A 19548-nucleotide genomic window follows, 5' to 3' on the forward strand; every position below is an offset into this window, starting at 1 on the left:
GACCAAAAACCAAAAGTGGCGCAGTCGGACGGATTTTTCTGTGTTTGCGTTGGTTTACACGGTTGATTTTCGTTGCGCCTGCTTTGTTTACTTTATTTCTGCTAGACGCAGTCGTTAAAGGTTAGGTTAGAGCAAATCTTGCAATTTTCTCTTGTATTCTAATAGAATATACTGTTTTGAATCTAACCTTAAAATTTGAGGGTGTTGAAATGACTTAGAGCCCCAAAAAGGTGGCAAAAACCAAAAGTTGCGCAGTCGGACGGATTTTTCTGTGTTTGCGTTGGTTTACGCGGTTGATTTTAGTTGCGCCGGCTTCGTTTACTTTATTTCTGCTAGACGCAGTCGTTAAAGGTTAGGTTAGAGCAAATCTTGCAATTTTTCCTTGTATTCTAATAGAATAGACTGTTTTGAATCTAACCTTAAAATTTGTAGGTGTTGAAATGACTTAGAGTCCCAAAAAGGTGGCAAAAACCAAAAGTTGCGCAGTCGGACGGATTTTTCTGTGTTTGCGTGAGTTTACACGGTTGATTTTTGTTGCGCGGGCTTCGTTTACTTTATTTCTGCTAGACGCAGTCGTTAAAGGTTAGGTTAGAGCAAATCTTGCAATTTTTCCTTGTATTCTAATAGAATAGACTGTTTTGAATCTAACCTTAAAATTTGTAGGTGTTGAAATGACTTAGAGCCCCAAAAAGGTGGCAAAAACCAAAAGTTGCGCAGTCGGACGGATTTTTCTGTGTTTGCGTTGGTTTACGCGGTTGATTTTAGTTGCGCCGGCTTCGTTTACTTTATTTCTGCTAGACGCAGTCGTTAAAGGTTAGGTTAGAGCAAATCTTGCAATTTTCTTTTGTATTCTAATGGAATATATTGTTTTGAATCTAACCTTCAAGTTTGAATGAGTTGAAATGACTTAGAGCCCCAAAAAGTTGACCAAAAACCAAAAGTGGCGCAGTCGGACGGATTTTTCTGTGTTTGCGTTGGTTTACGCTGTTGATTTTAGTTGCGCCGGCTTCGTTTACTTTATTTCTGCTAGACGCAGTCGTTAAAGGTTAGGTTAGAGCAAATCTTGCAATTTTCTCTTGTATTCTAATAGAATAGTCTGTTTTGAATCTAACCTTAAAATTTGATGGTGTTGAAATGACTTAGAGCCCCAAAAAGGTGTCAAAAACCAAAAGTGGCGCAGTCGGGCGGATTTTTCTGTGTTTGCGTGAGTTTACACGGTTGATTTTCGTTGCGCCGGTTTTGTTTACTTTATTCCTGCCAGACGCAGTCGTTAAAGGTTAGGTTAGAGCAAATCTTGCAATTTTCCCTTGTACTCTAATAGAATAGACTATTTTGAATCTAACCTTACAGTTTGAATGAGTTAAAATGACTTAGAGCCGCAAAAAGTTGGCAAAAACCAAAAGTGGCGCAGTCGGACGGATTTTTCTGTGTTTGTGTTGGTTTACGCGGTTGATTTTAGTTGCGCCGGTCTCATTTACTTTATTTCTGCTAGACGCAGTCGTTAAAGGTTAGGTTAGAGCAAATCTTGCAATTTTTCCTTGTATTCTAATAGAATAGACTGTTTTGAATCTAACCTTAAAATTTGTAGGTGTTGAAATGACTTAAAGCCCCAAAAATTTGGCAAAAACCAAAAGTGGCGCAGTCGGACGGATTTTTCTGTGTTTGCGTTGGTTTACACGGTTGATTTTCGTTGCGCCTGCTTTGTTTACTTTATTTCTGCTAGACGCAGTCGTTAAAGGTTAGGTTAGAGCAAATCTTGCAATTTTCCCTTGTACTCTAATAGAATAGACTATTTTGAATCTAACCTTACAGTTTGAATGAGTTAAAATGACTTAGAGCCGCAAAAAGTTGGCAAAAACCAAAAGTGGCGCAGTCGGACGGATTTTTCTGTGTTTGCGTTGGTTTACGCGGTTGATTTTAGTTGCGCCGGTCTCATTTACTTTATTTCTGCTAGACGCAGTCGTTAAAGGTTAGGTTAGAGCAAATCTTGCAATTTTCTTTTGTATTCTAATGGAATATACTGTTTTGAATCTAACCTTCAAGTTTGAATGAGTTGAAATGACTTAGAGCCCCAAAAAGTTGACCAAAAACCAAAAGTGGCGCAGTCGGACGGATTTTTCTGTGTTTGCGTTGGTTTACGCGGTTGATTTTAGTTGCGCCGGCTTCGTTTACTTTATTTCTGCTAGACGCAGTCGTTAAAGGTTAGGTTAGAGCAAATCTTGCAATTTTTCCTTGTATTCTAATAGAATAGACTGTTTTGAATCTAATCTTAAACTTCGAATGAGTTGAAATGACTTAGAGCCCCAAAAAGGTGGCAAAAACCAAAAGTGGCGCAGTCGGGCGGATTTTTCTGTGTTTGCGTGAGTTTACACGGTTGATTTTCGTTGCGCCGGTTTTGTTTACTTTATTCCTGCCAGACGCAGTCGTTAAAGGTTAGGTTAGAGCAAATCTTGCAATTTTCTCTTGTATTCGAATAGAATAGACTATTTTGAATCTAACCTTCAAATTTGAATGAGATGAAATTACTTAAAGCCCCAAAAATTTGGCAAAAACCAAAAGTGGCGCAGTCGGACGGATTTTTCTGTGTTTGCGTTGGTTTACACGGTTGATTTTCGTTGCGCCTGGTTTGTTTACTTTATTTCTGCTAGACGCAGTCGTTAAAAGTTAGGTTGGAGCAAATCTTGCAATTTTCCCTTGTACTCTAGTAGAATAGACTGTTTTGAATCTAACCTTACAGTTTGAATAAGTTGAAATGACTTAGAGCCCCAAAAAGTTGGCAAAAACTAAAAGTGGCGCAGTCGGACGGATTATTCTGTGTGCGTTGGTTTACGCGGTTGATTTTCGTTGCGCCGGCTTCGTTTACTTTATTTCTTTTCCTACACCAATGCACCAATAATTAGTTTAAGCATAGACTAAATGATAAGTACAGACAACCAGCGCAATTTAAATCGCAAGTGACACCCGCAACGGAAGCTGTTTACGCTTCAACGGCTTCCTGACGCATTTCGGTCGTTTCAGTTGTAGGTAAACTCTAAGAGATGGCGCTATTAAAGCTCGTCATTGCAGACATAGTTGCCAACTTTTGCAGTATTTTCCATAATCCGCTTTCTTTTGCTATCACCCAGCTAGACTGCGTAAGAAAGCTCAGCTTTTTCAAATAAATTTGAGTTGAAAACAAAACAAGCATTTCTGATTTGTGATATCGATAATAAAGGCTGTGCTGTTTTTCCATTTTGCTTGAATTTGTAGTAGTCTTTCGCTAATTCGTGTCATTTGCGTGCGTTCATAGAGAAGTTAGTTAAAAGGGTTATGTAATGGGGGTTTCAGGGATTTTCAATCATTTTCACGTCAAAATCGGAATCCTAAAGATCTCGTTACTCTTTATACGGTTCATAAAGTCGTTTTTTTTTTTAGTAATCTTACCTGAATTGATCGACTTTTCCAATTTCGTTCTGCAAATGACCAATCAAACTAGGAAGGTGGACATGTGGCTGGCGTTGTTGGAAGCTTTCACGCACGTAGTCTACAGCCCGCTGAACAACCAATCTATTTCTGCGTTAACTAAAAACGCCCTTAGGTGAGTTAATTTTTGATACACTAGCGAAAACTTGTTGGGTTTCGACTTTAGATTTGATTAAAAACTGATTTATTTGGTTTTATTACTACCATAATTTGAAAAAAAAAATCAGTTCTTGCAAAAGTAGACCAGTATCGTGGTATCATACCGACGTATGACACTACTTTCAATTTCCGGTCAAACCAATTTCTGTAGTGTTTTTTCATGTTGTTGGAGAGGAAATTTAATGAGGATTCCAAAAATGTACTTAAAACAGTAATTTCCTCACTCCAAGTGGGTTTTACAGGCGATTTTATCCCTGACTGTCCTTTCAAATTGTGTTCCTGTCAGTTTAAATCTGAAAACCGCTTTTCTCCCTAACTGTACTAAATTTTGTAATGTTTTTCATGTTATTGGAGAGGAAATTTAATGAGGATTTCAAAAATGTGCTTAAAACAGTTATTTTCTCACTCCAAGTGGGTTTTACAGGCAATTTTATCCCTGACTGTCCTTTCAAACTGTGTTTAAGGCAGTCCAAATTGTGACACCGCTTTTCTCCCCAACTGTACTAAATTTTGTAATGTTTTTCATATTATTGGAGAGGAAATTTAATGAGGATTTCAAAAATGTGCTTAAAACAGTCATTTCCTCACTCCAAGTGAGTTTTACAGGCGATTTTGTCCCTGACTGTCTTTTCAAATTGTGTTTCTGGCAGTCCAAATTTTGACACCGCTTTTCTCCCTAACTGTACTAAATTTTGTAATGTTTTTCATATTATTGGAGAGGAAATTTAATGAGGATTTCAAAAATGTGCTTAAAACAGTCATTTCCTCACTCCAAGTGGGTTTTACAGGTGATTTTGTACTTGACTGTCCTTTCAAACTGTGTTTCTGGCAGTCCAAATTTTTACACCGCTTTTCTCCCTAACTGTACTAAACTTTGTAATGTTTTTCATGTTATTGGAGAGGAAATTTAATGAGGATTCCAAAAATGTGCTTAAAACAGTCATTTCCTAACTCCAAATGGGTTTTATTGGCAATTTTATCCCTAACTGTCCTTTCAAACTGTCTTTCTGGCAGTCCAAATTTTGACACCGCTTTTCTCCCCAACTGTACTAAATTTTGTAATGTTTTTCATGTTATTTGAGAGGAAATTTAATGAGGATTCCAAAAATGTACTTAAAACAGTAATTTCCTCACTCCAAGTGGGTTTTACAGGCGATTTTATCCCTGACTGTCCTTTCAAATTGTGTTCCTGTCAGTTTAAATCTGAAAACCGCTTTTCTCCCTAACTGTAGTAAATTTTGTAATGTTTTTCATGTTATTGGAGAGGAAATTTAATGAGGATTTCAAAAATGTGCTTAAAACAGTCATTTCCTAACTCCAAATGGGTTTTATTGGCAATTTTATCCCTAACTGTCCTTTCAAATTGTGTTCCTGTCAGTTTAAATCTGAAAACCGCTTTTCTCCCTAACTGTACCAAACTTTGTAATGTTTTTCATGTTATTGGAGAGGAAATTTAATGAGGATTCCAAAAATGTGCTTAAAACAGTTATTTTCTGACTCCAAGTGGGTTTTACAGGCGATTTTGTCCCTGACTGTCTTTTCAAATTGTGTTTCTGGCAGTCCAAATTTTGACACCGCTTTTCTCCCTAACTGTACTAAATTTTGTAATGTTTTTCATGTTATTGGAGAGGAAATTTAATGAGGATTCCAAAAATGTGCTTAAAACAGTCATTTCCTCACTCCAAGTGGGTTTTACAGGTGATTTTGTACTTGACTGTCCTTTCAAACTGTGTTTCTGGCAGTCCAAATTTTTACACCGCTTTTCTCCCTAACTGTACTAAACTTTGTAATGTTTTTCATGTTATTGGAGAGGAAATTTAATGAGGATTCCAAAAATGTGCTTAAAACAGTCATTTCCTAACTCCAAATGGGTTTTATTGGCAATTTTATCCCTAACTGTCCTTTCAAACTGTGTTTCTGGCAGTCCAAATTTTTACACCGCTTTTCTCCCTAACTGTACTAAACTTTGTAATGTTTTTCATGTTATTGGAGAGGAAATTTAATGAGGATTCCAAAAATGTGCTTAAAACAGTCATTTCCTAACTCCAAATGGGTTTTATTGGCAATTTTATCCCTAACTGTCCTTTCAAACTGTCTTTCTGGCAGTCCAAATTTTGACACCGCTTTTCTCCCCAACTGTACTAAATTTTGTAATGTTTTTCATGTTATTTGAGAGGAAATTTAATGAGGATTCCAAAAAATGTACTTAAAACAGTAATTTCCTCACTCCAAGTGGGTTTTACAGGCGATTTTATCCCTGACTGTCCTTTCAAATTGTGTTCCTGTCAGTTTAAATCTGAAAACCGCTTTTCCTCCCTAACTGTACTAAATTTTGTAATGTTTTTCATGTTATTGGAGAGGAAATTTAATGAGGATTTCAAAAATGTGCTTAAAACAGTCATTTTCTCACTCCAAGTGAGTTTTACAGGCGATTTTATCCGTGACTGTCCTTTCAAATTGTGTTCCTGTCAGTTTAAATCTGAAAACCGCTTTTCTCCCTAACTGTACCAAACTTTGTAATGTTTTTCATGTTATTGGAGAGGAAATTTAATGAGGATTCCAAAAATGTGCTTAAAACAGTTATTTTCTGACTCCAAGTGGGTTTTACAGGCGATTTTATCCCTGACTGTCCTTTCAAACTGTGTTTCTGGCAGTCCAACTTTTGACACCGCTTTTCTCCCTAACTGTACTAAATTTTGTAATGTTTTTCATGTTATTGGAGAGGAAATTTAATGAGGATTCCAAAAATGTGCTTAAAACAGTTATTTTCTGACTCCAAGTGGGTTTTACAGGCGATTTTATCCCTGACTGTCCTTTCAAACTGTGTTTCTGGCAGTCCAACTTTTGACACCGCTTTTCTCCCTAACTGTACTAAATTTTGTAATGTTTTTCATGTTATTGGAGAGGAAATTTAATGAGGATTCCAAAAATGTGCTTAAAACAGTTATTTTCTTACTCCAAGTGGGTTTTACAGGCGATTCTGTCCCTGACTATCCTTTGAAACTGTGCATCTGTAAGTTCAAACTTTGACACCTCATTTCTTCCTGACTGTACCTAAATTTGACACTTTCCACTTGTATCATCCTGTAAGTCGATTATTTTTATAGTTACAGAGTGATATAGAGCATACCAATTAAAGCCTTTTATATTCTTTTTTTGGCCTGTCTATATAGTGCCTGTCAAATAATTGAATTATTGACAGATAAAGACAGTTTAGTATGAATTTTATAGTTGCCACTTTAACACCCTGTAACTCGGTTATTTTGACAGTTACAGAGTGGTTCAATATAATAGTTTAAAGGCCCTTACATCCTTTTTAGACCACTCTATATGGTGTCTAGAGTAAACCTGTCTAATAGTTGGAGTTAGTGACGGTTAAAAACAGTGTTTAGTTTGAATTTGATAGTTGCTACTTTGCTTATTTTACCACTTACAGGACGGGTTAACAAGCCTCTTGAATTCTCTTTTGACGTATAGAAGATACGGCAGATCTAGAAAAAATCTACTTTTTCTCTATAGGCCGGATGTAACTATCTATAATGAATAATAAAAAAAAATCAATAAATCATTAATCCAGGTTTTAAAAACAATTCCAGATGTGGAGATTTTTTTCCCAAACTGTTTGGAACTGACTGAAAAAGTATATCATAATGAGTTTTAGCGTTATCTAGACTATATTAGTCGCTCAATTTGCGTATGATTTTCAGGAATTTGGAGGTGGTAATCTCAGAAAACGCCTCTTTGGCAGTACACCACGAAACCGTCATGTCAATGATCAAAGAGTGCGACAACAGAACGAATCAGTGCGCCCCCGATTCGCCGGTGGCGAAAACGTCGAAACTGGGACAAAACGTCAATCAGGGTGTCGAGGAGATGAAACAACGGGTGACGAAAATATTCAACAAACCCGGTATGACCAAATCGAATACTCTGTCCAATTTACCGGGAATATTTAAAAAGAAGTAGCGTGATTGGCATATAGAAACATACTTTTAATTACTCACTCTTATTATGTATTATCACGTGTTACTTTTGATAGGACTTTTGAGGTAGAAAGATCAAGTTTACGCCCATATAATATAGAGAATGTGACAGAAAATTGTCATTTTCGACCAGTTTTGTCACATTCTAGCAACACTTCTCTTGACATTTCTGATTCCTGCTTTCAAGAATTTAGGCCCATAACAAGTGAAGAGCCGGGGGAAATAAAGTTTTCTAAAACCTCCTGGATCCTTGCAAAACCTTCTAGAACGTTCTAAAGCGTTGTGAAGGCTTCTAGAAACCTTCAGACACGTTTGTAACGTTTCACAAGCTTCTAAAACTTCCAGATTTCTTTACAACATTTTAGGACCTTTCCGAATGTTCTAGAGTCTTTTTCAGAACGCTTTGGAAAACTTTCAAAGCTTCTAGATCGTTGTCGAAGATACTAAAACCTTGCAAACACTCGCATAACTTTCTAGAATGTTTTCAAGCTTTTCAAAACGTTCTACAAAGTTCTAGAGTCTTGCGGGGGCATTCTAAAAGCTTCCAGACTCTTGTGGAAACGACTTTCTAAAAGCTCCTGGAGCCTTTTGAGCCAGTCGAAAACTTCCCGGATCCTTGCAAAACCTTCTAGAACGTTCTGAAGCATTGTGAAGGCTTCTAGAAACTTTCAGACACGTTTGTAACGCCGCACAATCTTATACAGAGTCTTTCAAAATGTTTTTGAAACATTTCAAAGATTCTAGATGGTTGTCGAAAATACTGAAGCTTTCCAAAAACTCCTAAAATGTCCTCAAGCCTTTCAAAACATTCTACAAAGTTCTAGAGCTTTCCGGGGCATTCTAAAAGCTTTCAGAACCTTGTGACATGTTCTAGGAATTTCTAAAGGCTCCCGAAGCATTTTGGGCCAGTCGAAAATCTCCTAGATCGTTATGAAAACTTCTAGAAATGTCCAGAAACTTTTGACAAGCTTCTAAAAATTTTCAGACCTTCCTACAACATTCTAGGACCTTCCCGAATGTTCTAGAGTCTTTTCAGAACGCTTTGGAAACTTTTCAAAGCTTCTAGATCGTTGTCGACGATACTAAAACCTTGCAAACATTCCCATAACTTTCCAGAACGTTTTCAAGCCTTCCAAAACGTTCTACAAAGGTCTAGAGTTTTCAGGACCATTCTAAAAGCTTCCAGACTCTTGTGGAAAAGACTAAGATCTTCTAAAAGCTCCTGGATCCTTGCAAAACCTTCTAGAACGTTCTGAAGCGTTGTGAACGCTTCTAGAAACCTTCAGACACGTTTGTAACGTCGCGCAAGCTTATATAGAGTCTTTCAAAATGATTTTGAAACATTTTAAAGATTCTAGATGGTTGTCGAAAATACTGAAGCTTTCCAAAAACTCCTAAAATGTCCTCAAGCCTTTCAAAACATTCTACAAAGTTCTAGAGCTTTCTGGGGCATTCTAAAAGCTCCCTGAGCCTTTTGGCCCATTCGAAAACCTCCTAGATCTTTGTAGAACGTTGTGAAAACTTCTAGATATGTTCTTCTAGAAAAATTCCCAGACCTTCCTACAACATTCTAGGACCTTCCCGAATGTTCTAGTTTCTTTTTCAGAACGCTTTGGAAACCTTTCAAAGCTTCTAGATCGTTGTTGACCATACTAAAACCTTGCAAACACTCCCATAACTCTCTAGAACGTTTTCAAGCCTTCCAAATAGTTCTACACAGTTCTAGAGCTTCCAGGGGCATTCTAAAAGCTTCCAGAATCTTGTGGAAAAGACTCTCAGACCTTCTAAAAGCTCCCGGAGCCTTTTGGGCCAATCGAAAACCTCCCGGATCCTTGCAAAACCTCCTAGAACGTTCTGAAGCATTGTGAAGGCTTCTAGAAACTTTCAGACACGTTTGTAACGCCGCACAATCTTATACCGAGTCTTTCAAAATGTTTTTGAAACATTTCAAAGATTCTAGATGGTTGTCGAAAATACTGAAGCTTTCCAAAAACTCCTAAAATGTCCTCATTCCTTTAAAAACATTCTACAAAGTTGTAGAGCTTTCCGGGGCATTCTAAAAGCTTCTAGAACCTTGTGACATGTTCTAGGATATTCTAAAAGCTCCCGAAGCCTTTTGGGCCAGTCGAAAATCTCCTAGATCGTTATGAAAACTTCTAGAAATGTCCAGAAACTTTTGACAAGCTTCTAAAAATTTTCAGACCTTCCTACAACATTCTAGGACTTTTCCGAATGTTCTAGAGTCTTTTTCAGAACGCTTTGGAAACCTTTCAAAGCTTCTAGATCGTTGTCGAAGATACTAAAACCTTGCAAACATTCCCATAACTTTCCAGAACGTTTTCAAGCCTTCCAAAATGTTCTACACAGTTCTAGAACTTTCAGGGGCATTCTAAAAGCTTCTAGAACCTTGTGGAAAAGACTAAGACCTTCTAAAAGCTCACGGAGCCTTTTGGGCCAATCGAAAACCTCCCGGATCCTTGCAAAACCTCCTAGAACGTTCTGAAGCATTGTGAAGGCTTCTAGAAACTTTCAGACACGTTTGTAACGCCGCACAATCTTATACAGAGTCTTTCAAAATGTTTTTGAAACATTTCAAAGATTCTAGATGGTTGTCGAAAATACTGAAGCTTTCCAAAAACTCCTAAAATGTCCTCAAGCCTTTCAAAACATTCTACAAAGTTCTAGAGCTTTCCGGGGTATTCTAAAAGCTTCTAGAACCTTGTGACATGTTCTAGGTTTTTCTAAAAGCTTCCGGAGCCTTTTGGCTCATTAGAAAACCTCCTAGATCTTTGTAGAACGTTGTGAAAACTTCTAGAAATGTTCTTCTAGACAAATTTCCAGAGATTCCTACAACATTCTAGGACCTTCCCGAATGTTCTAGAGTCTTTTTCAGAATGCTTTGGAAACCTTTCAAAGCTTCTAGATCGTTGTCGAACAATACTAAAACCTTGCAAACATTCCCATAACTTTCCAGAACGGTTTCAAGCCTTCCAAAATGTTCTACACAGTTCTAGAGCTTTCAGGGGCATTCTAAAAGCTTCCAGACTCTTGTAGGAAAGACTAAGACTTTCTAAAAGCTCCTGGAGGCTTGCAAAACCTCCTAGAACGTTCTGAAGCATTGTGAAGGCTTCTAGAAACCTTCAGACACGTTTGTAACGTCGCACAAGCTTATATAGAGTCTTTCAAAATGTTTTTAAAACATTTCAAAGATTCTAGAGATGATTGTCGAAAATACTGAAGCTTTCCAAAAACTCCTAAAATGTCCTCAAGCCTTTCAAAACATTCTACAAAGTTCTAGAGCTTTCCGGGGCATTCTAAAAGCTTCTAGAACCTTGTGACATGTTCTAGGATTATCTAAAAGCTTCCGTGGCCTTTTGGCCCATTCGAAAACCTCCTAGATCTTTGTAAAACGTTGTGAAAACTTCTAGAAATGTCCAGAAAATTTTGACAAGCTTCTAAAAATTTTCAGACCTTACTACAACATTCTAGGACCTTCCCGAATGTTCTAGAGTCATTTTCAAAACGTTTTGGAAACCTTTCAAAGCTTCTAGATCGTTGTCGACGATACTAAAACCTTGCAAACACTCCCATAACTTTCTAGAACGTTTTCAAGCCTTTCAAAACGTTCTACAGTGTTTTAGAGCCTTGCGGGGGCATTCTAAAAGCTCCTGGAGCTATTTGGGCCAGTCGAAAACCTCCCGGATCCTTGCAAAACCTTCTAGAACGTTCTGAAGGCTTCTAGAAACCTTCAAACACGTTTGTAACGTCGTACAAGCTTATATAGAGTCTTTCAAAATGATTTTGAAACATTTTAAAGATTCTACATGATTGTCGAAAATACTGAAGCTTTCCAAAAACTCCTAAAATGTCCTCAAGTCTTTCAAAACATTCTACAAAGTTGTAGAGCTTTCCGGGGCATTCTAAAAGCTTCTAGAACCTTGTGACATGTTCTAGGATTATCTAAAAGCTTCCGTGGCCTTTTGGCCCATTCGAAAACCTCCTAGATCTTTGTAGAACGTTGTGAAAACTTCTAGAAAAATTTCCAGACCTTCCTACAACATTCTAGGACCTTCCCGAATGTTCTAGAGTCTTTTTCAGAACGCTTTGGAAACCTTTCAAAGCTTCTAGATCGTTGTCGAAGATACTAAAACCTTGCAAACATTCCCATAACTTTCCAGAACGTTTTCAAGCCTTCCAAAATGTTCTACACAGTTCTAGAGCTTTCAGGGGCATTCTAAAAGCTTCCAGAACCTTGTGGAAAAGATTAAGACCTTCTAACAGTTTCCTGAGCCTGCTTCGTCAGTTGAAAACCTTCCAAATCTTTGTAGAACCAAGACTTTCAAAAAAAAGCTGATTTTGTAGAACGTGTCAAATGACAAACTACGAATTTCAATTTACGTAATTACCGCACTTATGGACTATATTATTATCGGGAGCACAATTAAGATCTGATTTTTCACTTTTACGATTTATTTGGGTTGTGATTTTCTTCTATTTTATTGTATAATATAGGCAACACATGTTTGTACTTATAATGTATATTTTTATTACCAGAGCGCGCGCAAAAGTGTATTTTGTTTCAATAAAACATTTTTTTTTTATATAAAAAATACATGAGTGGACTTTTTTCCTTTTTCCAATAATTGAAAAACTTACGGCAAATTAAGGAAAGCTTTATTACAAAAGTATAGTATCCCAATTAAACGGGGGATGGTGAGTAATTTAATGAAAATTCTAATTTAAGCATTAATACCAAATTATAAAACATTTGTCGTGTGGACGCATCTACAATAAAACGACGATCCCTTATTTAATTGTATACTTTCAGGAGATTCAATGTACATTTTCATTATAATAATTAAATATAACAAAACTAGCCGTGCTGCTTCTGCTGCTGCTGCTGCTACAATAATGGAATAGACAAGCAACGTTGGTCTCTACATCATTACAATGCGTCATAATTTAGGGACTATACTGTCTACAAATCCCTTGGCCTATTTAGGATAATTTTGGTTGGTTTTTTACGGTGTCAGCAGTTCCTCCAAGGAAAACTAATAAATTATCCACTAAAACTGTTTCTAATCAATAAATTAAGGGCAGCCTAATAGGGACATTTTATATTGTCTATTATAAAACACAAAACATCACATTTGACTAAATCTATTTACATATCTCATCAAATCAAGGCCCTATTAATGTGTGTGTGTGTGTGAACAATATTTAAAAGTAGAAATAGGTAAATAAGGCGTTATTACTTGTTCAACAATTTCTGGACTACAAATATTCAGTCATCGGCGGAAATCAATTCGTTCTTAATCAGCCACGGATGTTTCAAACAATCAGCGGCCGTGGCTCGTCGATCCGGATCGAAATCGAGCATCGGTTTCAGAAAGGCGGCAAATTCTTCAGCGTCTTGTCGGGACCAATCGTATTTTTCAGTGAGCACGTCCTCCAAACCCCACGGTTTCAATCCGGTTATGTGTCTCAGTTCGTTTTTCTTGTTGAAAAACAGCTTCGAATTGGTGCCGCCTTGAGCGATCCGTTTCGGAATGTTGCCGAGTAATTCGATAATGTGCGCCAAATGATCTTCGTCGCGGCAATAGTCTTCGCCAGAGTGCGGCTCGAACAAATAATCGCCGGTGGCCAGTTCGAATGCCATACACGCCGTACTCCAAATATCGGCGGAGGTGTTGTAACCGGCGCCCAGTAACACTTCCAGCGATCTGTATTGTCGCGTTTGGATATCTTCGGTGAAGTGTTTGTCCACCCAACAAGCGTTACCTGGAAATAAAATATACAATTACTTTCAATCCCAAATAAACTGGCATTTTACTCTGCAGGGTGAGAAAAAACTACTGTAGTACAACAGACAGAGAAGAACAAACACAGTGGACCATTGGGCAATTCTAAGTGATAAACCACTTCCGCTTTGAGGGAAGAAAACTCAGGAATCCACTTTTATTTAAGAAATTAAGACAACAGTTACCCCCAGATTGCCAAGACGGCATAGGTCATGATGGGGGATGTTGGTCTTGTCCGGGGGCATTTACAAAGACTAGCAAAGGGAGGTAAGTAGCTACGGCAACTCTTGCTGCACGCCCACACTATTTCCTTTGCTAGGGCTGATACTCGGATGTGGCACTTGGTCACCTAATGCTCCACGTTGCGTTACACAAGAGGCGTACCCAGACTAACTCAGAGACCAGTCCCTCTGGGGAAGATTTAGTCAAGCTACGGTGCATCTTTTATACTCGTCAGCGATCATAACCAGCAAGGTCATTATGCTAACCTTGCTGGTTACTGTTTTGCACCACTTGTGAGAGGTCTGAGAGGTCATCAGACAGTTTGTCGTTTTGAAAATCCATTCGTGGAAGGGTAGATCGCCGAGGCAATTTGGTGTACACACTGGAGGTAATTCGAGGCACTTTTCCATTATTACGAAGCATTGTGAGGTATTACAATGCATTTTGAGATATTTATAAGGCACTTGAGAGTATTTTGAGGCATTGTCTGTATATTTCAAAATGTAGTGTATTAATATAACAGAATTGACTGAAAATTGAACAGAACAGCATAGGCACATATGGCAAAATCTTTGTTACATGATATTGCGTTGAAACAATATTCATTACAAATTATTATAAAAAAAATCACCAATTTTCCAACATTTAAACTACATTTTTAGGGTCACGTGACTGTTTTTGACAGGTGTCAACTGGCTTTTACAGTGTTGCGAGCTCAAAATTGTATTATTAACGTCACGTAACGTGTATTTTACAATTTCAGCTTTTACAACTGTCTAAATTTAATCTACCAAATGATCAACATTTACATTATATTTCAAGAGTCACGTGACTGTTTTTGACAGGTGTCAGTTGGCTGTCACAGTGCTGCAAGCTCTAAAATGACGTAATAAGTCACGTGATGTGCCTCTTGCAATTTCAGCTTTTACAACTGTCTAAAATAGTCTTAATTTAATTTACCAAAATTTTAAATTTTAAACCATATTTAATTGTCACGTGACTAATTTTGACAGATGTCAACTGGCCTTTACAATGTTGCAAGCTCAAAAATTAAATTATCATGTCATGTGACATAGTTGTTACAATTTTACTGCTGTCTAAGTTTAAATTACGAATTTTTCTAAATTACCTGTAAAACCCACTTGAAGTGAGAAAATAACTGTTTTAAGCACATTTTTGGAATCCTCATTAATTTCCTATCCAATAACATGAAAAAACACTACAAAATTTGGTGCAATCAGGGAGAAAAAGCGGCATCAAAATTTAAACTGACAGAAACACACTTTGAAAGGGCAGTCAGCCACAAAATTACCTGTAAATCCCACTTGGAGTGGGAAAATAACTGTTTTAAGCACATTTTTGCAATCCTCATTAAATTTCCTATCCAATAACCTAAAAAAATACTAAAAAATTTGGTACAGTCAGAGAGAAAAGTGGTATTAAAGTTTGAACTGACAGAAACACAGTTTGAAAAGGAAGTCAGAAACAAAATTGCATGTAAAATGCACTTGGAGTAAGAAAATTACTGTTTTAGAGATATTTTTGGAATCCTCATTAAATTTCATATCCAATAACATAAAAAACACTACAAAATTTGGTACAGTGAGGGAGAAAAGTGACATCAAAGTTTGAACACACTTTGTAAGAGCAGTCAGGGACAAAATTACCTATAAATCCCACTTGGAGTGAGAAAATACCTGTTTTAAGCACATTTTTGGAATCCTCATTAAATTTCCTATCCAATAACCTAAAAAAATACAAAAAAATTTGGTACAGTCAGAGAGAAAAGTGACATCAAAGTTTGAACTGACAGAAACACAGTTTGTAAGGGCAGTCAGGGACAAAATTACCTGTAAATCCCACTTGGAGTGGGAAAATAACTGTTTTAAGCACATTTTTGCAATCCTCATTAAATTTCCTATCCAATAACCTAAAAAAATACTAAAAAATTTGGTACAGTCAGAGAGAAAAGTGGTATTAAAGTTTGAACTGACAGAAACACAGTTTGAAAAGGAAGTCAGAAACAAAATTGCATGTAAAATGCACTTGGAGTAAGAAAATTACTGTTTTAGAGATATTTTTGGAATCCTCATTAAATTTCATATCCAATAACATAAAAACACTACAAAATTTGGTACAGTGAGGGAGAAAAGTGACATCAAAGTTTGAACACACTTTGTAAGAGCAGTCAGGGACAAAATTACCTATAAATCCCACTTGGAGTGAGAAAATACCTGTTTTAAGCACATTTTTGGAATCCTCATTAAATTTCCTATCCAATAACCTAAAAAAATACAAAAAAATTTGGTACAGTCAGAGAGAAAAGTGACATCAAAGTTTGAACTGACAGAAACACAGTTTGTAAGGGCAGTCAGGGACAAAATTACCTGTAAATCCCACTTGGAGTAAGAAAATTACTGTTTTAGAGATATTTTTGAAATCCTCATTAAATTTCCTATCCAATAACATAAGAAACACTACAAAATTTGGTACAGTCAGGGAGAAAAGTGACATCAAAGTTTGAACTAACAGTAACACAGTTTGTAAGGGCAGTCAGGGACAAAATTACCTGTAAATCCCACTTGGAGTGGGAAAATAACTGTTTTAAAGCACATTTTTGGAATCCTCATTAAATTTCCTATCCAACAACCTAAAAAAAAAAACTAACAAATTTGGTACAGTCAGAGAGAAAAGCGGTATTAAAGTTTGAACTGACAGAAACACAGTTTGAAAGGGCAGTCAGAGACAAAATTGCTTGTAAAAAGCACTTGGAGTAAGAAAATTACTGTTTTAGGGATATTTTTGGAATCCTCATTAAATTTCCTATCCAATAACCTAAAAAAATACTAACAAATTTGGTACAGTCAGAGAGAAAAGCAATATCAAAGTTTGAACTGACAGAAACACACTTTGTAAGGGCAGTCAGGGACAAAATTACTTGTAAAACCCACTTGGAGTGGGAAAATAACTGTTTTAAAGCACATTTTTGGAATCCTCATTAAATTTCCTATCCAATAACCTATTAAAATACTAACAAATTTGGTACAGTCAGAGAGAAAAGCAGTATTAAAGTTTGAACTGACAGAAACACAGTTTGAAAAGGCAGTCAGAGACAAAATTGCCTGTAAAATGCACTTGGAGTAAGAAAATTACTGTTTTAAGAATATTTTTGGAATCCTCATTAAATTTCCTATCCAATAACATAAAAACACTACAAAATTTGGTACAGTCAGGGAGAAAAGTGACATCAAAGTTTGAACTAACAGAAACACACTTTGTAAGGGCAGTCAGGGACAAAATTACCTGTAAATCCCACTTTGAGTGGGAAAATAACTGTTTTAAGCCCATTTTTAATTTTTACACCTTAAATAATAATGCAATAAAGAAATAATGAATATTTGTGGTGCAATAATTACCTAAATCTGCAATTTTGACCTCAAAATCACACTCCACAAATGCAGGATCCAAATCCATTTTGCTCTCACTTTTTGAGGTTAAAGAAGGTGAATCATCTTCAGACATTATTACAATTGGATCGATAATAGGTGGTTCATCACAAGGTAGGATGTTTTCGCCCCCAGCAAGCTCATCAATTCCATTACTAAGCTTCTCTGAGTCATTTTCTGGACTGGAATTGCCCATTCCATTGCAGTCTACATCTCCATTTACATCACCATTCTCCTTCACTTTCTTCTTCTCTTCAATTTCGATAATCTGCTCCATTTGCCTTTTGAGTAACTCGTTCTGTCTTTTAGCTTTTTTCTTCAGTTTTTTCTTCTTATTTTTGCTCATTTTTTGGGGTTGCAGTTCTTGCGGCGGTGCAGTGCTTATAAGAGAAGTAGGAAGTTTTACACCTAATTGGTGCATTTCAGCTGCCTCACAAGCCAATCGCCGAATATACTCTTCAGACACACATACAAGAACATTTTCGGGCTTAATGTCTGTGTGGATGATTTTACACTTTGTATGCAAATAATCTAAACCTTCTAAGACTTGTCTCATAATGGTGCGCACATTTGCTAATGGTATTCCATGGTAATTTGATTTGATTATAAGTTTGAGTAGGTGATGGCCCAGCACTTCAAACACCATACAAATGTGTACCCCGTTTACACCGCTGATTTTAAAGTCGTTCAGTAACTGAACTGTTTTGTTCCTCTTTGGGTCAGATGGATCGGAATCGCGGACTGATCGCAAGATTTTGATCTCGTCCAGAGCCGTTTCGGTGAAATGCTCCGCGGATTTGACGATTTTCAGAGCAACGAAACGTTTATCCTCCAAGTCCCAACACAACCACACCGTCGAGAAGTGACCCCAACCTAATTTACGCGTTACATGGTACCGACCCAGAAAGAGGTCACCTATTTTTACAGGGTGATAACCGCCCTTACGGTAATCGGTGCTGTCTTCCTGTTCCTCTTCCTCGCTTGTATACGGAGTGTCCGGGTCCTCGATGGTCTCGTTACTGGAACTGTGAGACGGCTCGTTTTTCGAGTGGATACGGCGGCTCTCGCCATGACCGTTCATTTCGGTTTTGCCCTTCTTTTTCGCTGGCTTGTGGCGTTTCTTTTTCGCCTGGATGGCCAGGACTCGTCTGTTTACATCTAATTTAGCGCTCATTTGTACACTTTTCTAACGATCACGGCCGAAATACGGAAAAAAAAAACGTCAAATGCTCGTCATTCCTTTGGAAAAAATACACTTTTGTTTGATTATGGCTGCCGATCAAGTACTCGTCGCGTTGAAAATATTTCTAGAGGACGCCACCGATCGGTATCGCGGCTTTTTTGACAGCATTTGACAATTGATAGTTCTTTATAGCATCGTTCGGAATTTAGAAATGCGTTCCGAATTATTTTTGAATTTAGATTTTTTCCAGAAAATTATCCGTTACTTTCTGAAAAATGTTGTATGTTGTATACCTAACCTCAACACTTTTCAAAATAATACGAATTTTTAAAAAAATATTATTTATAAATTTACCCCTTCAGGGACAACACATTCTCGGTATAAAAACTTCAATCTTTCGGTAGCCTCTTATTTCTATTATATATGGTATACAGGGTGATCTAAAGACAATTTCAAGGGCTACAAATTGGTATATTGAACCACCCTGTAACTCTCAAAATAACAAAATTATAGGCTGTAACAGTAAAAAACGGTCACCAAAAATCAAACAACGCAGTTTAACAGTAAATAACTCAGTTATTCGACGTTTTAGGTAAAAACGTTATACGGGGTGGTCAAAAGAGAATTTCAAGGGCTACAATTTGGTGTATTGAACCACCCTATAATTGCCAAAATAACCGAGTTATTGACAATACAATGGAGTAGTTTACAGAGTAAGTCAATACATTTTTAACATCCTTGTAACTTGTTTAATTTTCATTTTATAAAAAAAATGCCAAATATGAATCTTGTAGATATTCCATTAGTATACAGGGTGTCCCAAATTTGAGCAACAAACCATACTTTTAATTTTTCAGATGGGATGACCAATTTTTGGAATCTACGTCAAATTCTAGGCCTACTTGATGTAAAATGTTTGTATCGATATTCAATTGGTTTTGCTCTAGCAGCCTACTTTGACCACCCTCCTCGAAAGCAGAAATTCCCAATTTGAGCGAAATTTTGGTGCACTTTTCCAGAAAATCGTCCATAACTCGCTTATTTGAAACACCCTGTATAAACACACCGTATAACAAAAGAGAGCCAATGAATGGAGCTATCACGTGACGTTGAGTGGACACGGCTTAGTTGCTCCGTTTAGCCGCTAGAGGGCGTCAAAGTTGACTCACGTTTTTTGCAGTTTTTGCTCAATATCTCAGGAACGTTCAGTCTGAAGTTTTACCACAAATTCTATACACTTTTTTGGTACCATGCACCGTTTGATCCTGAAAAATTAAAAACTAGAACTGTCA

General features: G+C 37.0%; 2 protein-coding genes across 4 annotated transcripts in view; one reads left to right on the forward strand and one right to left on the reverse strand.

The window, feature by feature from the left end:
- Window positions 1–10741, forward strand: part of LOC145726903 (RAB11-binding protein RELCH homolog) — a 51958-nt gene extending 41217 nt beyond the window's left edge. Inside the window, exons 15-17 of one of the 3 annotated variants that reach the window (XR_014177738.1) lie at window positions 3415–3577; window positions 7329–7873; window positions 8824–10741. Coding sequence is in view for 1 of the 3 variants with exons in the window: in XM_081976185.1 (XP_081832311.1) it covers window positions 3415–3577; window positions 7329–7587 (422 nt within the window). In the remaining 2 variants the exon portion in view is untranslated. Of the gene's footprint in view, window positions 1–3414; window positions 3578–7328 lie in introns of all 3 variants that reach the window. The other 2 variants (XR_014177739.1, XM_081976185.1) reach the window with 2 other exon arrangements.
- A 1520-nt stretch (window positions 10742–12261) lies between these two features.
- Window positions 12262–18373, reverse strand: LOC145726907 (SRSF protein kinase 1-like). The gene is made up of 2 exons (XM_081976192.1): window positions 17044–18373; window positions 12262–13385 (listed from the first exon to the last, which is right to left on the reverse strand). The coding sequence occupies exons 1-2, from the start codon at window positions 18245–18247 to the stop codon at window positions 12889–12891; spliced, it is 1701 nt and encodes a 566-aa protein (XP_081832318.1). The 5' UTR covers window positions 18248–18373; the 3' UTR covers window positions 12262–12888.
- Window positions 18374–19548: the final 1175 nt, after the last annotated feature.

The sequence above is a fragment of the Ips typographus genome, linkage group LG3 (genome assembly GCF_016097725.1).
Source record: "Ips typographus isolate SLU linkage group LG3, UJ_Ityp_2.0, whole genome shotgun sequence".
In the NCBI taxonomy this organism is placed as follows: Eukaryota; Metazoa; Arthropoda; class Insecta; order Coleoptera; family Curculionidae; genus Ips; species Ips typographus.